The 18,046-nt window shown below is 40.0% G+C and overlaps 1 protein-coding gene across 1 annotated transcript; it reads left to right on the top strand.

Moving 5' to 3' along the window:
- Nucleotides 1-12,866: 12,866 nt before the first annotated feature.
- On the top strand, nt 12,867-14,315 carry LOC131243777 (thaumatin-like protein). The gene is made up of 2 exons (XM_058243349.1): nt 12,867-13,062; nt 13,388-14,315. The coding sequence occupies exons 1-2, from the start codon at nt 13,002-13,004 to the stop codon at nt 14,062-14,064; spliced, it is 738 nt and encodes a 245-aa protein (XP_058099332.1). The 5' UTR covers nt 12,867-13,001; the 3' UTR covers nt 14,065-14,315.
- Nucleotides 14,316-18,046: the final 3,731 nt, after the last annotated feature.

The raw sequence follows: 18,046 nt of genomic DNA, 5'->3' as shown, positions 1-18,046 counted from the left end.
GCTTGGTAGATGAATGTGTGCTGGTTGACTCGAAGACAACCAAGATTTTTTTCTTTTCTTTTTTTTTTCCCCCTTTCCAAAAGTCCTGTCTTTTTATTAAATTACTGTTGGTTTTCAGATAAATTATTGAGCATCAGATAAAAAGGGAATCGCATGCATGTATAGTAAATAAATTATTTATTAACTAGCAACAGTCTTTCAAAAGCTGAGACAGAACCTTGGGAAGTACAAAAAGGCGAACAACACTGCTATATTGAATTACAAAAGAAAAGGAATAACAAGATTATGAATATCTAAGATTTTCAAGAGCTTCTAAAAGTATGGAAGGATTTCAATGGTTCCATCAACTATAGTGAAACTATAAATAAAACGCCCATTCAATTCTTAAAAGAAAATATCTACTCCGAATCTATTTCTTGAAATTTAACTCAGGGAAAGACATGATGAGGTTGATCATTGTCTTCCTTAGGATAACTACTCCAAATCTATGAAGCTCTTTGAATTCTGCATCGTCGACATTGGCAACATTGGTACATTAAATGTAGTCTGTGATAATGTGGTTCAATCACATTGCAATAAATAAGAATTTTTTTATTTGTGACAAGCAACTTTATTGAATTGCATATTTGATCATGTGCAATTGCATATGCGACAACATATTTTTGTTTTGTTTGTTTTTTTTTTTTTTTGAAAATTCAAAAAAAAAAATCAAAAAATATGAAAAATAAATAAATTAAAATTTGTAAAAAAACAAAAAAAGAAGAAGAAATTAAGGATAACTTTCCTAAGTTAACAAATGGGGATGTTTTGTGTTGTATTAGGAAAAAACAAAAGAGTTCTTTCAAATCCACATGAATATCATTTAACTGTTTTTGGATTTTCTACTAATAGTGTAAGAGTAGAAATCCAAAATCACGTATTAATGCGCAAGTAAAAAAGAATGTAGTGTTGTTGTCGACTTCGAGTTCTGCTGCATTATGTTTTTAAGGATGTTGTATATCTATAGGCACTCAAAGATGGATTTGTTGTATTAACAAGGTGTAATTAAGTTTGCTTATTTTTGGCTTTTTGTTTATAAACTGAGGTATATATAATGCTTGGCCTGAGGCTTTCTATGGCATGTTTGGGTTTTCAACTTGTACAAGTGGGGCCCATGTTCAACCCTCATCAGAGTTTAAATAGAGGCACGGTGGCTGCCGTTTTTCCTGCCAAGGAACGGCCCGAAACAGGGGCATTTTTACCCAGATTTCCGGACTGATATCAGTCCGATTTCTGGGATTTGTTGCAGCTCAAACAGAGCCCGATTATGAACTGTTTCTGGACTAAGTTTTAGCCCTCAGCTGGGGCCATTTTCATGCCATTGTTCGGCCCCAACTAGCGCCTGAACTCAGGCCATGTTCGGCCTCAAACAGGGCCCGTAATCAGGTCACGTTTATCCTCAAAACAGGGACCTTATTCAGGCCCTATTCAAGCTCCGCCATGGACGGATCGTGGCCCCAAACTTGGCTTATATCAGGGCCTTATAGCTACACATCTGGAAGAAGGAGAAACAGATAAGAAGGAAAGAAGAGAAAGGCTGAGTTGTGGACTGATTACCTAGCCGGGCTTGGCTCTACTCCTTCTCCCTTTTCTTCTTCATTTCTCACCCCTTTTTGTGTGAAAACTCTGAAGTAGGCAGGGAGAGTATCATCCAACGGCTGGGATCGTTTCTGCCATTCGGCCGTCGGCGCGGCCTCTTTTCACCGAAGAGGAGAAGACAGACCAGATCTGGGTTAGGGAACAGGGAGAGAGAGAGAGAGATTTGGGATTTGGGGGTTTTTTTTGGGCGCGGCTTTGTTTTTAAGCGCGCGCCCAAATTTAGTCCTTGGTCTGGTATGGCTCTGTGGGCCCCATCATGATGCGTGTCAAACATCTACCCCATCAGTCAGATGCACCATCCCATGGTGGGCCAAGGGATTAAAAATTAAATCAATCTATTGCTTTTGTGAGCCACACCACATACAAAAGTTGAGAGGGGTTACCCTCCATTAAAACATTCATAATTATTTTTTGGGCCCACCGAGATGTGGCCCACAAATCCAGCCCATCCATTATGTGTGTGCCTCTTGGATGAGGGGTCATACCAAGTTTCAGACGCATCCAAATTTTAGGTGGGGCCCACCGAGTGCTTTTATATGTTTTAGGCATGTCTTCACATGATTTTAGATGGTATGGCCTAATGGAGTTTCGTATACAGCTGATTTTTGGCATATCGTATAATTTAAAGGGGACCCATCAAATGCATGGTGTTGATGTTTGACACATTTCATGGTGGGGCCCACACAGCTTGACCTCATGGGGACGGCATGGATTAAACACAAAGGTCAAGTTGTGTGGGCTCCACCATGACATGTGTCAAACATCAACACCGTGCATTTGATGGGCCCCCTTTAAATTATGGGATATCCCAAAAATCACCCGTATATGGATCTTAGGTGGGCCATACCTTCTAAATTCATGTGAATAAATGCCTAAAACATATAAAAGCACTTGGTTGGGCTCACTTGAAATTTTCATGCATATGAAACTTGGTCTGACTCCTCATCCAAGTGGGACACACATAATGGATGAGCTAGATTTGTGAACCACATCTCGATGGGCCTAACAAATGATTATGAATATTTTAATGAAGGGTAATCCCTCTCAACTTTTGTATGTGGTGTGGCCCAAAAAAGTCACGAATTGACTTGATTTTTAAGCCCTAGGCCCACCATGGAATGGTGCATTTGACTGATGGGGTAGTTGTGGGCCCACTTTGATTTATATATTGTATATCCATATGATCCATTTGCTAGGCTCGATGTACAACCATAGTGACTCTAGAGTGGGCAACGTTTAAAAATTGGAGGTAAAAAAATTGGAGGTAATTCTTTAGCTGTACAGGTGGCATGGTTTTACAGTAATCACAACCGTCCAAATCGCTAAACCAAGTGTGGATGGAGTATAATTGAAAAATGATAAAGAGAAGAATATTAACCATGCACCTGATTTTTTACTTTGAATTTGGACCACTCGCTGCTTTCTTTTAATAATCTATTTGATGGCCATTAATTGGATGGTCAAGATTACTTGACCTTGTGGTTCTAGAGATTTGCTTAATCTCACAATTTGGATGGTCTGGATAGTCGTACATCATTGTCACGCGTAAGGAGAATGAATGGACGATCAGCTTGTTTTTCGAGAAGGACAATCTTCATTGAGGGGCCTACCTTTTTCATGGTACTGATGTCCTCCATAAATGATACGGTAACGCGAGCCATGGTATCGTTGCATATAGGTGATTAGTTCTCTTTTTAAAATGTTGAAATATCAATATTGTATTATGAGCTTTGCTAAGCCCACACGCATGTGCAATACAGCTCGAGTACATGCCATATATTTGCCAGCATGGCACAATAGATCTGAGATCCAGTCCATCCATCAGAACAGAAACACAATAATAATAACTTAATTCAAGAATCCGTTTGGTCCAGGTGTTATGTGGGCCACAATTTTAAAAAAAAGTATGGCTCTGAAAAACCTGGTTGAAGTTTTCTAACCCATTCACTGTTTCCAAATTGAGGCCCACATACTCATTGGACTAGATTTTATTTTGAAGAAAAAAACATATACAGAGTAGGACCAACCTGATGGATGGATGAGATCTAGCATGTATGTGTCATGCTGGCATATGTGTGGCACGTACAAGAGTTTAATTGCACACGCGTGTGCGCTTAGCAAAACTCTACAATTTGCTATCATTTTCTACCGTCAATATAGAATTTAAGAAGATGCAAATCATACCAAACTCAAATGAATAATTTTAGAAGCTTCTCACCATCCGATTGAAATTATCATATGAATAATTTTGGAACCTCAATTAAGCTACATATGAGAAAGATATTGGGCATACAAGATTGATCAACAATTTCAGTGAAATTTGATTTAAACATCTGAAGTTATTTACTCTTTAATTTGAGCTGATTAGATTGTCCAAAAATGATTAAAGGTTAAATTAGTGGATGTGCCTAATAATTTAGTAATTTTATTTTTCACAAATAAATTTCAATTTCCTTTAAAAAATAACATATTTTTTCCTAAATGTATTTTTTTACTCTTTTAATCAAATATCATTTTTATTATAAAATATTTCAAAAATATTTAAAATACAAATTTTGAATTTTTATTTTCAAAATCTCAAATATTTTCTCATATTTTTATTTTTTCTCAAAAATTTCAAAATGCCGATTTTTTCCTTCAAAAGAATTATTTTGTTCTCAAAATTTTTCTTAAACATAATTAAAATTTCTAAGCTTTTCAATATTCTTTTTTATGAGACATTACAAATCATCTAAATATTACCTTTTAATTATATATATATATAAATTTCCATTCATATGAAATAAAAATTAAACATACACACGCACACATTTTTATTGACAAAAATTTTTAAAAATTAAAACATTTTAACATTACTACAAAAATATATACATTTTTACATTAGGAAAAACACTTTTACCGATGATTTTTTGGATTTTGAAAAATTCAAAACACACTGTACCTACGAAAATTTTCGTAGGTAAAGATGACTAGGTAAAACTAAAGATTTCAATTGTTGTATTTTGAAAAATTCAAAACACCCTTTACCTATATTTTGAAAAATTCAAAACACCCTTTACCTATGACTATTTTCGATTCAAATCACCCTTTAACTACGTATAATTTTGTAGGTAAATATGTTCAGAACACCCTTTAGCTACGATAAGTTTCGTAGGTAAAGAGGGCTTTTATTTCATAGGTAAAAGTAAGGTTTTCGATTTTTGTATTTTGAAAATTTCAAAACACCCTATGACTTTTGCCTACGAAATCCAATTTCATTGCTAAAAGTAGACTTTTGGGTATAATCGAAAATTTCAAAACACCTTTTACTTACAAATTCGTAGGTAAAGATGGATTTTTCCTACGACATAAAATATTTGTAGGTAAAGATGGATTTTACCTATGAAATATAGTATCGTAGGTACAAGTAAACTTTTTGATAGGTAGAAAATTCAGAACACCCTTTAGCTACGGATTTTTTCGTAGGTAAATATGGCTTTGGTAGGTAAAAGTAGGTTATTCGGTTTTTAAAAAAATTGAGAACACCCTTTAGCTACGACAATTTTCGTAGGTAAATAGGGCTTTTACCTCCTAAATTTCGTAGGTAAAAGTAAGGTTTTCGATTTTTCATAATTTAAAAATTGCAAAACACCCTTTACCTACCAAAGTTTTCGTAGGTAAAGATGACTTTTTCGTATCTTCCTGATTTATTTCAAAAATTCAAAACACCCTTTAGCTACGAAAATTTTCGTAGGTAAAGATAGCTTTTACCTACGAACTTATATTTCGCAGGTAAAAGTAAGCTTTTCGATTTTTCAAATTTCAAAAGACCTTTTACCTATGAATATTTTCGTAGGTAAAGAGGGGTTTTCCCTAAATTTAGAACACCCTTTAGCTATGAATATTTTCGTAGGTAAAGATGTCTTTTGCCTACTAAAAGCTTCGTAGGTGAAGATATCTTTTACCTACGAAATTATATTTCGTTGGTAAAAGTAATCCGAAAAATTGAAAACACCTTTTGCCTACTAAAAGGCTCGTAGGTGAAGATATATTTTACCTACGAAATTATATTTCGTCGGTAAAAGTAATCTTTTAAAATTTTTATTTTTTTAAAAATTCAAAACACCTTTTACCTCCGAAAATTTGTGTAGGCAAAGATGGATGATTAAAAAGACCCTTTACCTACGAAAATTTTCGTAGGTAAATATGACTTGTACCTACGAAATTTAAGTTTCGTCGGTAAAAGGTTACTTTTACCTACGAAAATGATTTTCGTTGGTAAAAGTCATCTTTACCTACGAAAATTAATTGCGTAGGTAAAAGTTTGGTAGGTAAAAACCATATTTCTTGTAGTGATGGAAGCAAAAAAGTGAGACCTATTAATAAAACTTGTTCACAAACCTAACTGATAGAAGTGCGTTGATGTGTGATAAATGGGTAATACCGAAGTTGCAAGCTACTTTGACCCAACGTATGAGCTTAAGTGGACGATTTCTAACACTATAGTCTTCCTTTAGATCTGATATGCAGGCGCAAATTAAATGGAATTGCAACTGCTGGTTACAACTAAGTCAATCCAGCTTAGAGCAGGAATGGGTTGAACTACTCTTAAAAGTTAGGGATTCTACGTTGATGAGCAACGGAAATAATAAGTGTATCAAAAGACTGGATAAGCAGCGTTGCGTTGGATTGATAGATAGTTGATTTGTTGTTGTTTGGTTTTGGATTGATGCTGGGATCTTTTGCCTCGAACTCTCATTTACTATTTATAGAATAACCGCTACCTACAGGCACTATCAGATACTTAGAACATTAGATCCTCGTGGAAGGAATCGTGCTTACGAAGACGGTTGTTTGGTTGTAATAATGAAAGAGAGGATACATGTGATATATTTGATTGGAGTCATCACTAACTAGTTACTTTGATTCCATAGTCGGCTAGACTCTGTAGAAACATTTCGGAGAGTAAACCTAAAAAACATTTAATCTTAAGAAAAACTTTTTAATCTACGATTGAAAATTCCATGTAAGGAACTGCGGTTACGGAGAGAAAAGGTGTTAGGCACCCACTTTGCCCATACAAATGTAGGGTCTCTACTTCACAGATTCACTTGAATTGTTGAAGATTAATTCTTATGCACTATGTATACAATGTGTGTGGATTGTCGTGTTTAATGCACTATCGTTACCAAGAAGTATTTCAAGCTAAATAAATCTGCCCTACCTCAATTACTTGTAAAGCGGAATATCCAGTCAACTTGAATTTTGATGGGCAGGATCCAAGGAACTCGGGAAACTATAGAGCATACACTCAAGTTAACTAGGTGGAAATGTTATGTATGAGATGTTGTGCTAATGGATATGATAAGCAAGGGAGTTGGGAGGAGAATGGATGTTGCACGATGTCTTATGAGGGCATGGATGAAACTGATCTTGGACTAGGTTGGTGGTTGAACGGTTGTGTCGCAAATGAGATCAAGGAGCTAGGATCAAGGCTTTGGTAGCTTAGGTGGCTAAGGTTTGGGATGGACTCTTCTCAATTGTTATTTTATCTCCTTGGTGGTGGGATGGAATAGCTTAGGACCCCTTGGACGGAGGGTATTCTTAGGTAGTGAGGAATGATTGTGATTCTTCTAAATGATTGAAATGAGAAGGGGATAGGGCTATTTATAGCCCCCAAGCCTAATTTTCTAGTCATTCTTAGCATGTTTAGGGTAAGAAAAGGTTTGAATTATTTGAATTTGAAATTGCCACATAACAAAATCTCATGAATTGATTTGAATGGCATAGGTTGTAATTTCGGGTAAATGGGAGGAGCACCAAAGTCGCTTCAGTTTTGCACACGGTTAAGGATCACAAATGGGAGGAAGAGCACACGTAGCATGCTCCTGACGAAGCAGGGAGGGTGTTACATGGCAGGCGGTACACTGGGTGCCACCCAAGCTACACAAGACTCCCTACTTTGGCAGTGGGTTCCCTCAAGTGCGTGGAGGTTATACTCTCATAGTGTTGCATTGCTGCATCTTCAGGATTTTTGAATGGAATCTTTGTTATGTAAATTAGGTTTTTGGGTTGGTTTTGATTTTTAATTTGACTAGGTGGGTTAACCGGGTAAACTGACTAGATGAGTTGATCAAGTGGGCTGACTCGGTGAGTTGGTCGGATTTTTGAGTTTTAAGATTTGTGGTTCTAGAGTAAGTTCGGGACTTATGGTTAGGTTTGGAATTTAGATTGGCTGAGTTGACGGGGTGGGGTTGTTGGGTTTGGGTTAGGTTTGATATAGTCAGGTTAAGGATCAACTACCTGTCGACCCAAGGTGGGGGTGCGTACAATAATGTTATCTATAAAGTAACAATTACATCTCCCCAATTGTGCCTTGCATTTGTCAAACACATATTTCTTATAATAATAAATAGGCTATTACATGCACCTTGAAGCTGACATAGGAAACAGGGTGATTGACTATTAAAAATTTCTAGTGGGCTATAGAAGTTATGGATTAAGCTAATATTTTGGTGGTCCCTTCATCCTTGTCGATGTAACCCTAACAACAGGTTGGATGGCAAATAAACATTCTGTTGGCCCCAAGAAGTTTTTAATGGTAAGTATTCAATCACCACTATTTCCTATGATCGGTCCACCTGAGATCATCTGCTTCTTTTTTATCATGCCTAAAAATGAGCTGTCAAAATGGATGGACAGTGTGTATATAAGTATTGTACATCATAGTGGGCCCCACGGTCAAGAATCCACCCACCTCCGGTGGATCCAGGATCCACCGAAGCAACACCCTTTGAAATGAAGTGGAAAAGCTGATGGATGACATAGATACCGGGATTGGATTAGGTGAGACCCGGATCCATCCAGGTGGGTGGGACCCCTGACTGTGGGGCCAACTGGGATGGGAATACATCCATTTTATCCATCCGTATTGAAAGCTCATTTTAGGGCATGATTAAAAAAATAAAAAATAAAAATGCAGCAGCTTCAAATCTCAGATGAACCATGGCATAAAAAACAGTGGTGATTGATCTTTAAAAACTTCTATGGGCAACAAAAGCTTTGGATAAAGATGATATTTATGTGGTTTCTTCATCAAGGTGTTCGTGACCTGCTTCGTGACCTTATCAGCAGGTTGGATGGCAAATAATCATTTTGGTGGAATCTATGAAGTTTTTAATGGTGGGGATTCATTCACAACTGTTTCCTGCAGTGTGGTTCTACGTAAGATTTGAGTCAGCTTTATTTTGTGTGGATTCAAGGCACATACATCACATTGAATCCCACAGGGTCCCCACCACACCGGTGGATCTGGGTCTCACCCCATCCGCTCCCTAGTGGGCCCCACTGTCCGGAAACACCCACCAATGTGTTGGGAGTGGATTAGGTGAGACTCCGGATCTACCAAGATGGTGAGAACCCTGACTGTGTGGGGCTCACAGTCATATATGCGCCTTAAATCCACACCGTCAAACCGTTTTGAAAGCTCATTTTAGAGCATTATCCCAAGAATGTAGCAATCCAAATCTTATTTGAATCCCCACCATTAAAAACTTCATAGAAGCCACCTGTTGGTAAGGTCACAAAGATATGAATGAGGAGACCAAAAAAATATCAGCTTGATCCAAAACTTTGGTGACTCAACGGAAGTTTTTAATGGTCGATTACCACTGTTTCCTGAATTATGGTCCACCTGAGATTTGAATCTGCTTCGTTTTTTTGAAATAATGCCCTGAAATGAGCTTTCAATACGGATGGACAGCGTGGATGTAATCACACACATCACGGTGGGCCCCACAGTCAGGGGTCCCACCCACCTCGGGGTCTCACCTAATCCGCTCCCCGATGGGTTACGCTGGTGACACCTAATCCGCGGTTCATGGAATACAGGTGGCGTGAAAAAGAGCGGCCTAGTACACACGGTCCCGGCTTCTTAGCATATCTCTCCAATCTGACGATGTTACACGAGTAGTCCTCCATTGACTCGGATTGCCGGCAGAGTATGACCTATTTTGAGGGGAGCATGGCTCAAAAAACTATAGCCTACTCGGGGGCCCATTTTGAGTGAAGCATAGCTCAAAAATCACACTGTTCCACTAACCATAAGATATCACCCGTTAAATTTGGACAGTTGACCGTTCTCTTTTACCATCCATTTGATGGTCATCAATTGGATGGTTTAGATCATCCATTTTATCTGAGGTTCGAGTTAATCTGGACTGATGTACATTCGTGCCACGTATGATGAGGAATGATGATCATACATAGCCCAGCATGTTTTAGCTTCCCACACTGCAAAGTTCATTCTCTCACCACCAATCCGCCGTATGAGAGGACATCCTAGCCGTGAAAAAGGTGGGAACTAGTTGTGAATATTAGCTGACGTGAGAATCTTGTAGATCCCTTATCAGATGGGGCGCAACTCTACATTGTTTCAGATTCTTGGCCATCCTTTGATTTCAATGGCGAGAAGCCCAAATGATGGTAGATTGACCTAATCGTTTCATAAATCATAGTCATGATGGGACCCAACGTTTTCACGGCTCAGATGTCCTATATATGTGCGCATTAGAATAAAAAAAACATATACCACGGCAAGCTTAGCATGCTCAGGCCTGCATGGGCGAGTCCTCTTCAATGAATTTAGATAAGCACAACAACACATATGTTACACCTGCACGCAACTCTACCACAACTTGAGGTGCCATAACATCCTTTCCTCCAACATACCACTTAGGTAGAAAATCAATGCCATAAAAATGATAGGCCCAACGACATTCATCACCATTTTCTAAAATCAGCCAGATCTGCTCACTTGATGGGCGACGCCTGTAGATTTAAAATCAGACCGTCGGTTTTCATTGGTGCCATAGTAGGGTCTATCTGATGAGATAAACAGTCTGATTTTTTCCAGATAATCTTCATAGTAAGACATACCTTTTTCATGGCAACGATTTTCCTTCAGAAGTTCCATGTTGGCCGAAAATATGGTACGATACCACAAGAAGGGCTGCGATTGCCGGTAGGTGATCAGTTCTGTTCTCAAGGCACGTGCATCGGTTCACACACGTGCGAAATGCATATAGAGAAGTAAATATTCACGTACAACTGCATGTACCATGCAGGAACCAAAGGTGGATAGTATTAAAACAATCTTCATGCGTACAAAAGAAGAAATCATGTGCACCAACGATGAGAAAGTGGGTGGCATGATGTGTCCTTTGAATTTACTATCCATCGAATGATGGAGATTCACCGTTCTTTATTCAAAGGCAAAGCTAGACCTCTTCCATATTCCATGCATACACGCTCTCCATAGCATCGTACAATCGGATTGCATCCATCCTAAGCAATTTAGGACCGTAGATCGGTTGGATCTTGATCTGATCATGGTCAACAATGACAGACCCGATTGCTAATCGGATCCCAAGATTTGGATCCGAACCCAACTCCACATCTGTGTCAGAGTGAACTAAGTCCACGTGGACAGCCTTATAAATTTTGAAGGGTGTGGATTGGGTCTGATCTTAGTTGAATCAAGGTCATACCAGACCCGAACCCGTCGGTAATCGGATCCTAGGACTCGAACTTGGATCTAGCCCCTTAAAATTCTTCATTGAAAATGATCACATACAGCCTGCTGCATCTGAACTTCACGAACTACTATTTCTTTCCCGCCAGCTGTCTCCCATTCATGGGACATCCACTCATCAGGCAGGCCACATAAAAAAAATCTACCGAAAACTCACTTTCTAACTCAATGTACAACGGTGGCCCACGTAATCAGTTGGTCAGCGTATCTTTGGGCCGTTGGATCATCATGGACGGGCATAGCTTTTTAATGGATGGGATGTCCCACATGTGACGTGTCAGTTGGAAAAGACGTGGATGTATGTGAAGTTCAAGTACAATGGATCGCATGTGATCATCTCTTTGTGTAGGGTCTTCACCACCAGTTGAAAAGGATCGTAGCCCATAAAGAATACATTAACGCTGGACAATGTGAGCTAGGATTCCACTCCTTCCTAACTTATTGTATTGGAGATGATTGATTGAGAGGCCCACATAAACAAATGGACCCCACCTAATAGGATAAGAGAACATTAGGTTTACAAATTCTACACGCGAGTTTCTACACGCAGCTGGACGTGGCAATTAATGTGCCCAGCTTTGCCAGGGGAGCGGGTTAGGTGCGACCCCGGCCTCACCCAAGACGGTGCGGCCCTTACCGTGGGACCCACCTTCATGTATATACTTTATATCCACGCCGTCCACAAGCTATTCCAGATCATTTTAGTGAATGATCTCAAAAATGAAGAAGATCCAAATATCAGGTAGACCATAGTAGGAATCAGTGGTGATTGAGTGCCCTACCATTGAAAACTTCCTAGGGCCCACCGTAATGTTTCGGTAATGTTTATTTTCTATCCAACCTGGTGATGAGGCCACTTCAACCGGATGAAGGGAAAAATAAATAAATATCAGCTGGGTCCAAAACTTACGTGGCCCATTAATGGTCAATAACCACTGTTTCTTATGGTATGGTCCACCTTATAATTGAATCTACTTCATTTCTGGGCTCATGCCCTAAAATGATAAAAAAAAAGATGGACGGCGTGGATATAAAATGCATGCATCAAGGTGGGCACCACATTAAGGGCCGCAACGTCTTGGGTGAGGCCTGGCCTGCAACTAATCAGCTCTCATACCAAATCCGGGCATGAGGTGGGCCATATGGACATCTAATATGAACCGTTGGAGGCTTTTCTTCACGGTCCATTGTTTTTGCCCTTGTGTTCCCCACCTGACAATTTTACATGTCTGGTTTTAGTGCCAGGTTATATTAAAAAAAACACCTGGATCCATAGTTCAACTGAAAACTGAGTGGAGATACCTCGTTTAACACTTGAGCTCTTGGTATCGATCCCCAGCGGGGGTGGCTAACACGGAGTGTGTGCACTGACATGTGTGTACTAACAAGCTCCCCCGACCCCCCTAAAAAAAAAAAAAAAAAAGTTATATTCAAAGTGGCTTCTCTGTGGAAGGGATTGGATGTTAGACATTTGTGCCATATTGGCACGTGTAGCCGCGTGTAGAGACTGGCATGTAGAACTAGGAAACACTAGGAGAAACCCCCGATGAAAGCAAGGGATATATGCTTCTTGGTAAAAGTAAAAAAAATAAAGAGAAAAAAACAAAAGCCCCGATTGGTACGGATGGTGCTCTTCATGGACCGTTATACATGCGGTGGTAGCGTTTCATGGTAGCGAAACTCAGGGAAGCCACTCTCTCTCTCCCCCTCACTCTCTCTCTCTCTACTAATAATCCAATCCCACCTTCCATTATCAAATTAAAAACACACACACATAAAAGAAAAGAAAGAAATGGCAACTCCTTCATTTCTCTTCTTCATCTTTTGCATCTTCCTCTCCATCTCATTCTCAAGTAAGTATACTCTCTCTCTCTCTCTCTCTCTCTCTCTCTCTCTCTCTCTCTCAACCGTTGATTTGTGAACTTGAAGCCATTGAAATTTTTTCTTTGAGTAGTCCACCTTATCAATAGTTAGAATCATTCGCCCCAAAGTAACTTTATTACTGCTGCTCAGCTAGAAATTTAGATGGTTCTCATCATTAGATCATCTCTGCATATATGTGGACCCCAATGGGGTATTTGATCTGATCCGATTACTAACAACTAACAATATCCTAATGAACTTTTCTTCTTCTTCTTCTCCTTTTTTTTTTTGGCTGTGTTTTCTCGATGGTTGCAGATGGAACCCAACTCATCCTAGTTAACAACTGTAACCAGAGCGTATGGCCTGGCATCCTCGGCGGAGCAGGCCATGACACGCCCGAAGACGGTGGTTTCCATCTAAGCACCGGCGAGGAAGTAGTCCTCAACGTACCCAATGGATGGTCCGGTCGGATCTGGGGTAGGCAAGGATGCTGTTTCGACAACAACGGCAAAGGCTCCTGTGAGACCGGCGACTGCGCAGGTCTACTTCATTGCAAAGGAATGGGCGGAGTCCCGCCTGCGACAGTAGTCGAGATGACATTTGGAACTTCCAAATCAGCCTTACATTACTACGACGTTAGCCTAGTCGATGGTTTCAACCTACCGGTGGCAATGATACCGGTCAGCGGCGGTGTCGGGTGCGGCGTGGCAGCTTGTGAAACCGATCTAAATATCTGCTGTCCGTCAATGTTCGAGGTGAGACGGAACGGTAAGGTGGTCGGGTGTAAGAGTGCTTGTCTGGCATTTAAATCAGCTAAGTACTGTTGTACCGGTGACTATGCGTCGCCGAAGAGCTGCAAGCCGACGCTCTTCTCGCACTTGTTTAAGGCGATCTGCCCACGTGCGTACAGCTTCGCTTTCGATGATTCATCTAGCCTTCGCACGTGCCGGGCCCCACGATATGTGATCACATTCTGCCCACCTACTAGTTAAGTATGATTAGGGAGGGTGATTAAATAAAGAAATTGAGATTAGTATGGTGTTAGTGTCAATGCATGCTGCTCTGCATGAATGTTTTTTGTAATTGAAGGGTTTTTTTTTTATTTTTTTAATTTTGGAATTCAGTGTTGTTGGGTTTTTAGGGTTTTATTAATCGGTTGGAATTTCTTATTATAGTTCTACTTATGTTGTATATATGACTGAGGATGGTGTTGAAATGGAGAATGGGATATGAGCTGGGATTCTTAATTTCTTTTGGGATAATTGAGGAATAACCACACATGGCCCACACCATGATGAGTTGGCATACTGCGTCTATCTATCATATTGATTTGTGTCGCACACGTGGGAAATCTGAGCTGTGCTAGAGGTGGGAACTGATCACTAGCTAGGCATTGTAATTGGGGTGATCCACTCATCTGATGGGATGTAAATTGGGTGTCACTATCAACGGTGATGCATGGACGATGATCTGGCACAAATTATAGGTGTGGGCTACCAGGAGAGCGGATTGGGATGATTTTCATGCTAGGTGATCGTCACGGTGTGGGACCTACCTATCGCGCCACTCGGGCGTCATGCACATGTTACACGTTGGCGGGCAAGAGAGGCGGCACGATAACGGAGGGGATTAGGTACTGTCAGGTTGAGCAGCGACACTGCTACGGAAGTGACGTCACAAAGTTACGTAGGTCCCACCATGATGTATGTTTTTGTTGATAACTTCAAGGCATGAGTCAAAATAAAGTGGAAGGAAAACAGTGGAGAGAGTGGCATCCGCTGAAACCTTCCTAAGGTGCACCGTGATGTTTATTTGACATCCAACCCTAAGTTAAAAAAGTACATTAAAAAAAGGGAAAACACAAATATAAGCTTGATCGGAAACTTTTGTGGCCCTTAAAAGTTTTTAATGGTTAGCGTCACTCTCTCCACTGTTTTCTGTGGTGGGGCCATTGGAGCTTTGAATCTGAGTCATTCTCTTACTGTGTGGATACAAAACATACGTCATGGTGGGACCACACAACTTGGTTACGTCACTTCAGTGGCGAGTCTCGCTACTCAACCTCTCGGTAGCTAATCCGCGTCCCACGATAACGTGCTGCTATGGCCTACGTGACGAATGGATAGTGTTGATTTTCGTCTAAATAAAGGCTAGTGGAGAAAACACAACATCGTCCCAAAATAACGGTCATTGATGTGATAGGTTGAATCAGCCAGCTAATCTCCATTAGTCATGGACGTGGTGTGTCTGGGGACCCAACACACCCAGATAGCTGGTGTCAAAGCTCTGTGGGCCCCATCATAACATATGTGTTTTATCTACACTGTTCATCCATTTTGACAGATCATTTTAGAGCATGAGCCAGATCTAAAGCCCAAGTGAACTATATCACAGGAAACAGTGGGGATTGAATAATTTCCGTTGGAAACTACTTGGGTATCCAACTTATTAATAAACTCACGTAACCCTCGATGAAGGTAAAACACAAATATCAGCTTGGTCTAAAACTTCTATAGACCTTAGGAAGTTTTCATCGTAAGGCGTTCAATCCCCACTGTTTCTTGTAGTGTGGTCCACTTTGAGCTTTGGATCGGCCTTTTTTTTTTTTTGGCTCCTTCAGCTAAATAAGCTGAAAAATGTATGAAAAGCAAGTATAAAATACATATATTATGGTGGGGCCAACGGAGCTTTTACACCAGCCATTGGCCGTGTTGGGGTCACCAGAACGTATGGACAGTTCGGATCACTAAAACATGGGCATCGCTTTGTAGAAAATACATGCACTCTCAGGCTAGTATTCAGGTTGTCGTCGACGTGGATCAGGTGGTGTTGCAAGCAACACCCCCAGCGGTAGTTTGTCGGATGTGTGGAACGGTAGGGGCCAACGTGATTTATGTGTTTTATATTTATGCCGTTCGTCCGTTTTCACCCCTTATTTCAGGGCATTAAACAAAAAATTAAGTAGATCCAAAGCTCAAGTGGACCATGCAATGGGAAATAGTGGCGATTAAACTCCCACCAATAGAAACTTCTTGGGGGGCACAGAAGTTTTGGATCAGGTTGATATTTGTGTTTTCCCTTCATCCAGGTCTGAAATATCTTATCAACGGGTTGGATGACAAATAGACATTATGATGGGCCCTAGAAAGGTTTCAACAGTGGCCTTTGGCATGGACCAATAGAGCTTCGGATCTGCTTCATTTTTTGATACATTTGCTGAATGGGCTGCAAAAATAGATGGATGGTGTGGATATAAGAAAAACATACATCACGTTCGGCCCATAGAGCCCAACACATTCCGAGGTGGGTGGGACCCCTGACTGCTGTGCTCACCGTGGTGTATGTGCCTTAAATCCACACTGTCTAACCATTTTGACAGCTCATTTTAGGGCATGATCCAAAAAATAAAGCTGACCGAATCCTAGGTGGACCACACCACAGGAAATAGTCATGATTAAATCCCCACCATTAAAAACTTCATGGATTCACCAAGATGTTTATTTTCCATCCATCCTGTTAATAAGGTCAAAAATACCTAGACGAAGGGACCACACAAATATCATCTCAATCCAAAGCTTTGCTGGCCCACAAGAAGTTTTTAATTATCAATTAGACAATTACCATTATTTCATGTACTATGGTCCATCTAATGTCCGCAATTCCCTGGGAGTTCCATGACATGCCATAAAATGAGCTATGGGGCGTTTAGCATTTCCTTATTAGAGTGACCTTCAGATGTCACGTGACAGCAGGGCCCACTAGGTTGGCCCCAATAACAATCATCACAGACATTGTCATAGCCTTGTCTAACTTTATGGTGGGCCACAGACAAAAAGGAAAATGATAATAATAACAACACTGAAAAATCTCCTAATTGACTGAAAAAATATCCTAATTAGCCTTCTCAGAGCTTGGTGGGCATCTGATCAACGGTTAAGATGAAATCTAGTCACTGCTTCCAACTCAATAAACAAAATGTCCATCTCACCCAGTAGCGTGCCTGACTGCCGGTTTTGCTTTCTATAATCATAAGTATATCCTCGATCTTTTTTAATACCATATGGTATTACTAGACCTATCTTGTATAACCGATCTTGTACATTTATTTTATATATGCCATCGACTGAATGGTTTGGATTATCTAGTCAGTATGAGCCTTTCAGACGAAGCCCACGATGAATGGAAGGGATCTAATGGATGGTACGATTGCAATATGTGGATGTTGCATGGGAAGTTTCTCATACATTTAGAGCCTGTTTGGATTCGCAATTACATTGTTAAATTGTTACCGTGATGTAGACGAGTATGATTGCTACCATATATGGTTGGAAGTAAAACCGACTATTCACGAGTATTCACCTTACACCGCTCTCGTTGGATTATTTCTGGTCATAAGTACCGTGTAAATAACTGCTATGATTCCACATGGATATAAATTCTTGAATGTATTATTAGGCAAAAACCTATATTTTCTACTCGTTACAAATAACAAATTCATGTTTTCATGAATTGTTATCTATTCACATCTTTACTGACATTGTCAGCACTACTACATTAAATGCAATAGGTGTGATGATGGTGTAACCAGGTTGCAACAGACAATTTTTTTATTTTTTTATTTTTTTTGGCAGGTTGAGGATCTGATTTTACTGTGCAATCGAAAACTCAAATGACCGTTCCACATAAAGCAGTGGATGCAATGATGCCCACGGTTGAAACCTTGGTATGGCCCACCATGATGTTTATCATCCAATCTATCCATGAAATTACATGGACCTAGATGATGAGAAAACACAAATATTAGCTTAATCCAACAATTATCCACGAGAAGTTTTCAAAGATAAACACACTCAATCCCACTACTTTCTATGGTGTGTTCCAGATGAGCTTTAGATTTATCTCATTTTTAAGCGCCTTTCATACATAGAACCGGCAACATGAATGGACAGTGTGTGTGTGTGTATATATATATAT

The sequence above is a fragment of the Magnolia sinica genome, chromosome 4 (assembly GCF_029962835.1).
Source record: "Magnolia sinica isolate HGM2019 chromosome 4, MsV1, whole genome shotgun sequence".
In the NCBI taxonomy this organism is placed as follows: Eukaryota; Viridiplantae; Streptophyta; class Magnoliopsida; order Magnoliales; family Magnoliaceae; genus Magnolia; species Magnolia sinica.
Note: the sequence above shows the minus strand (reverse complement) of the source record. Positions and strands in the feature narration are given on the sequence as shown.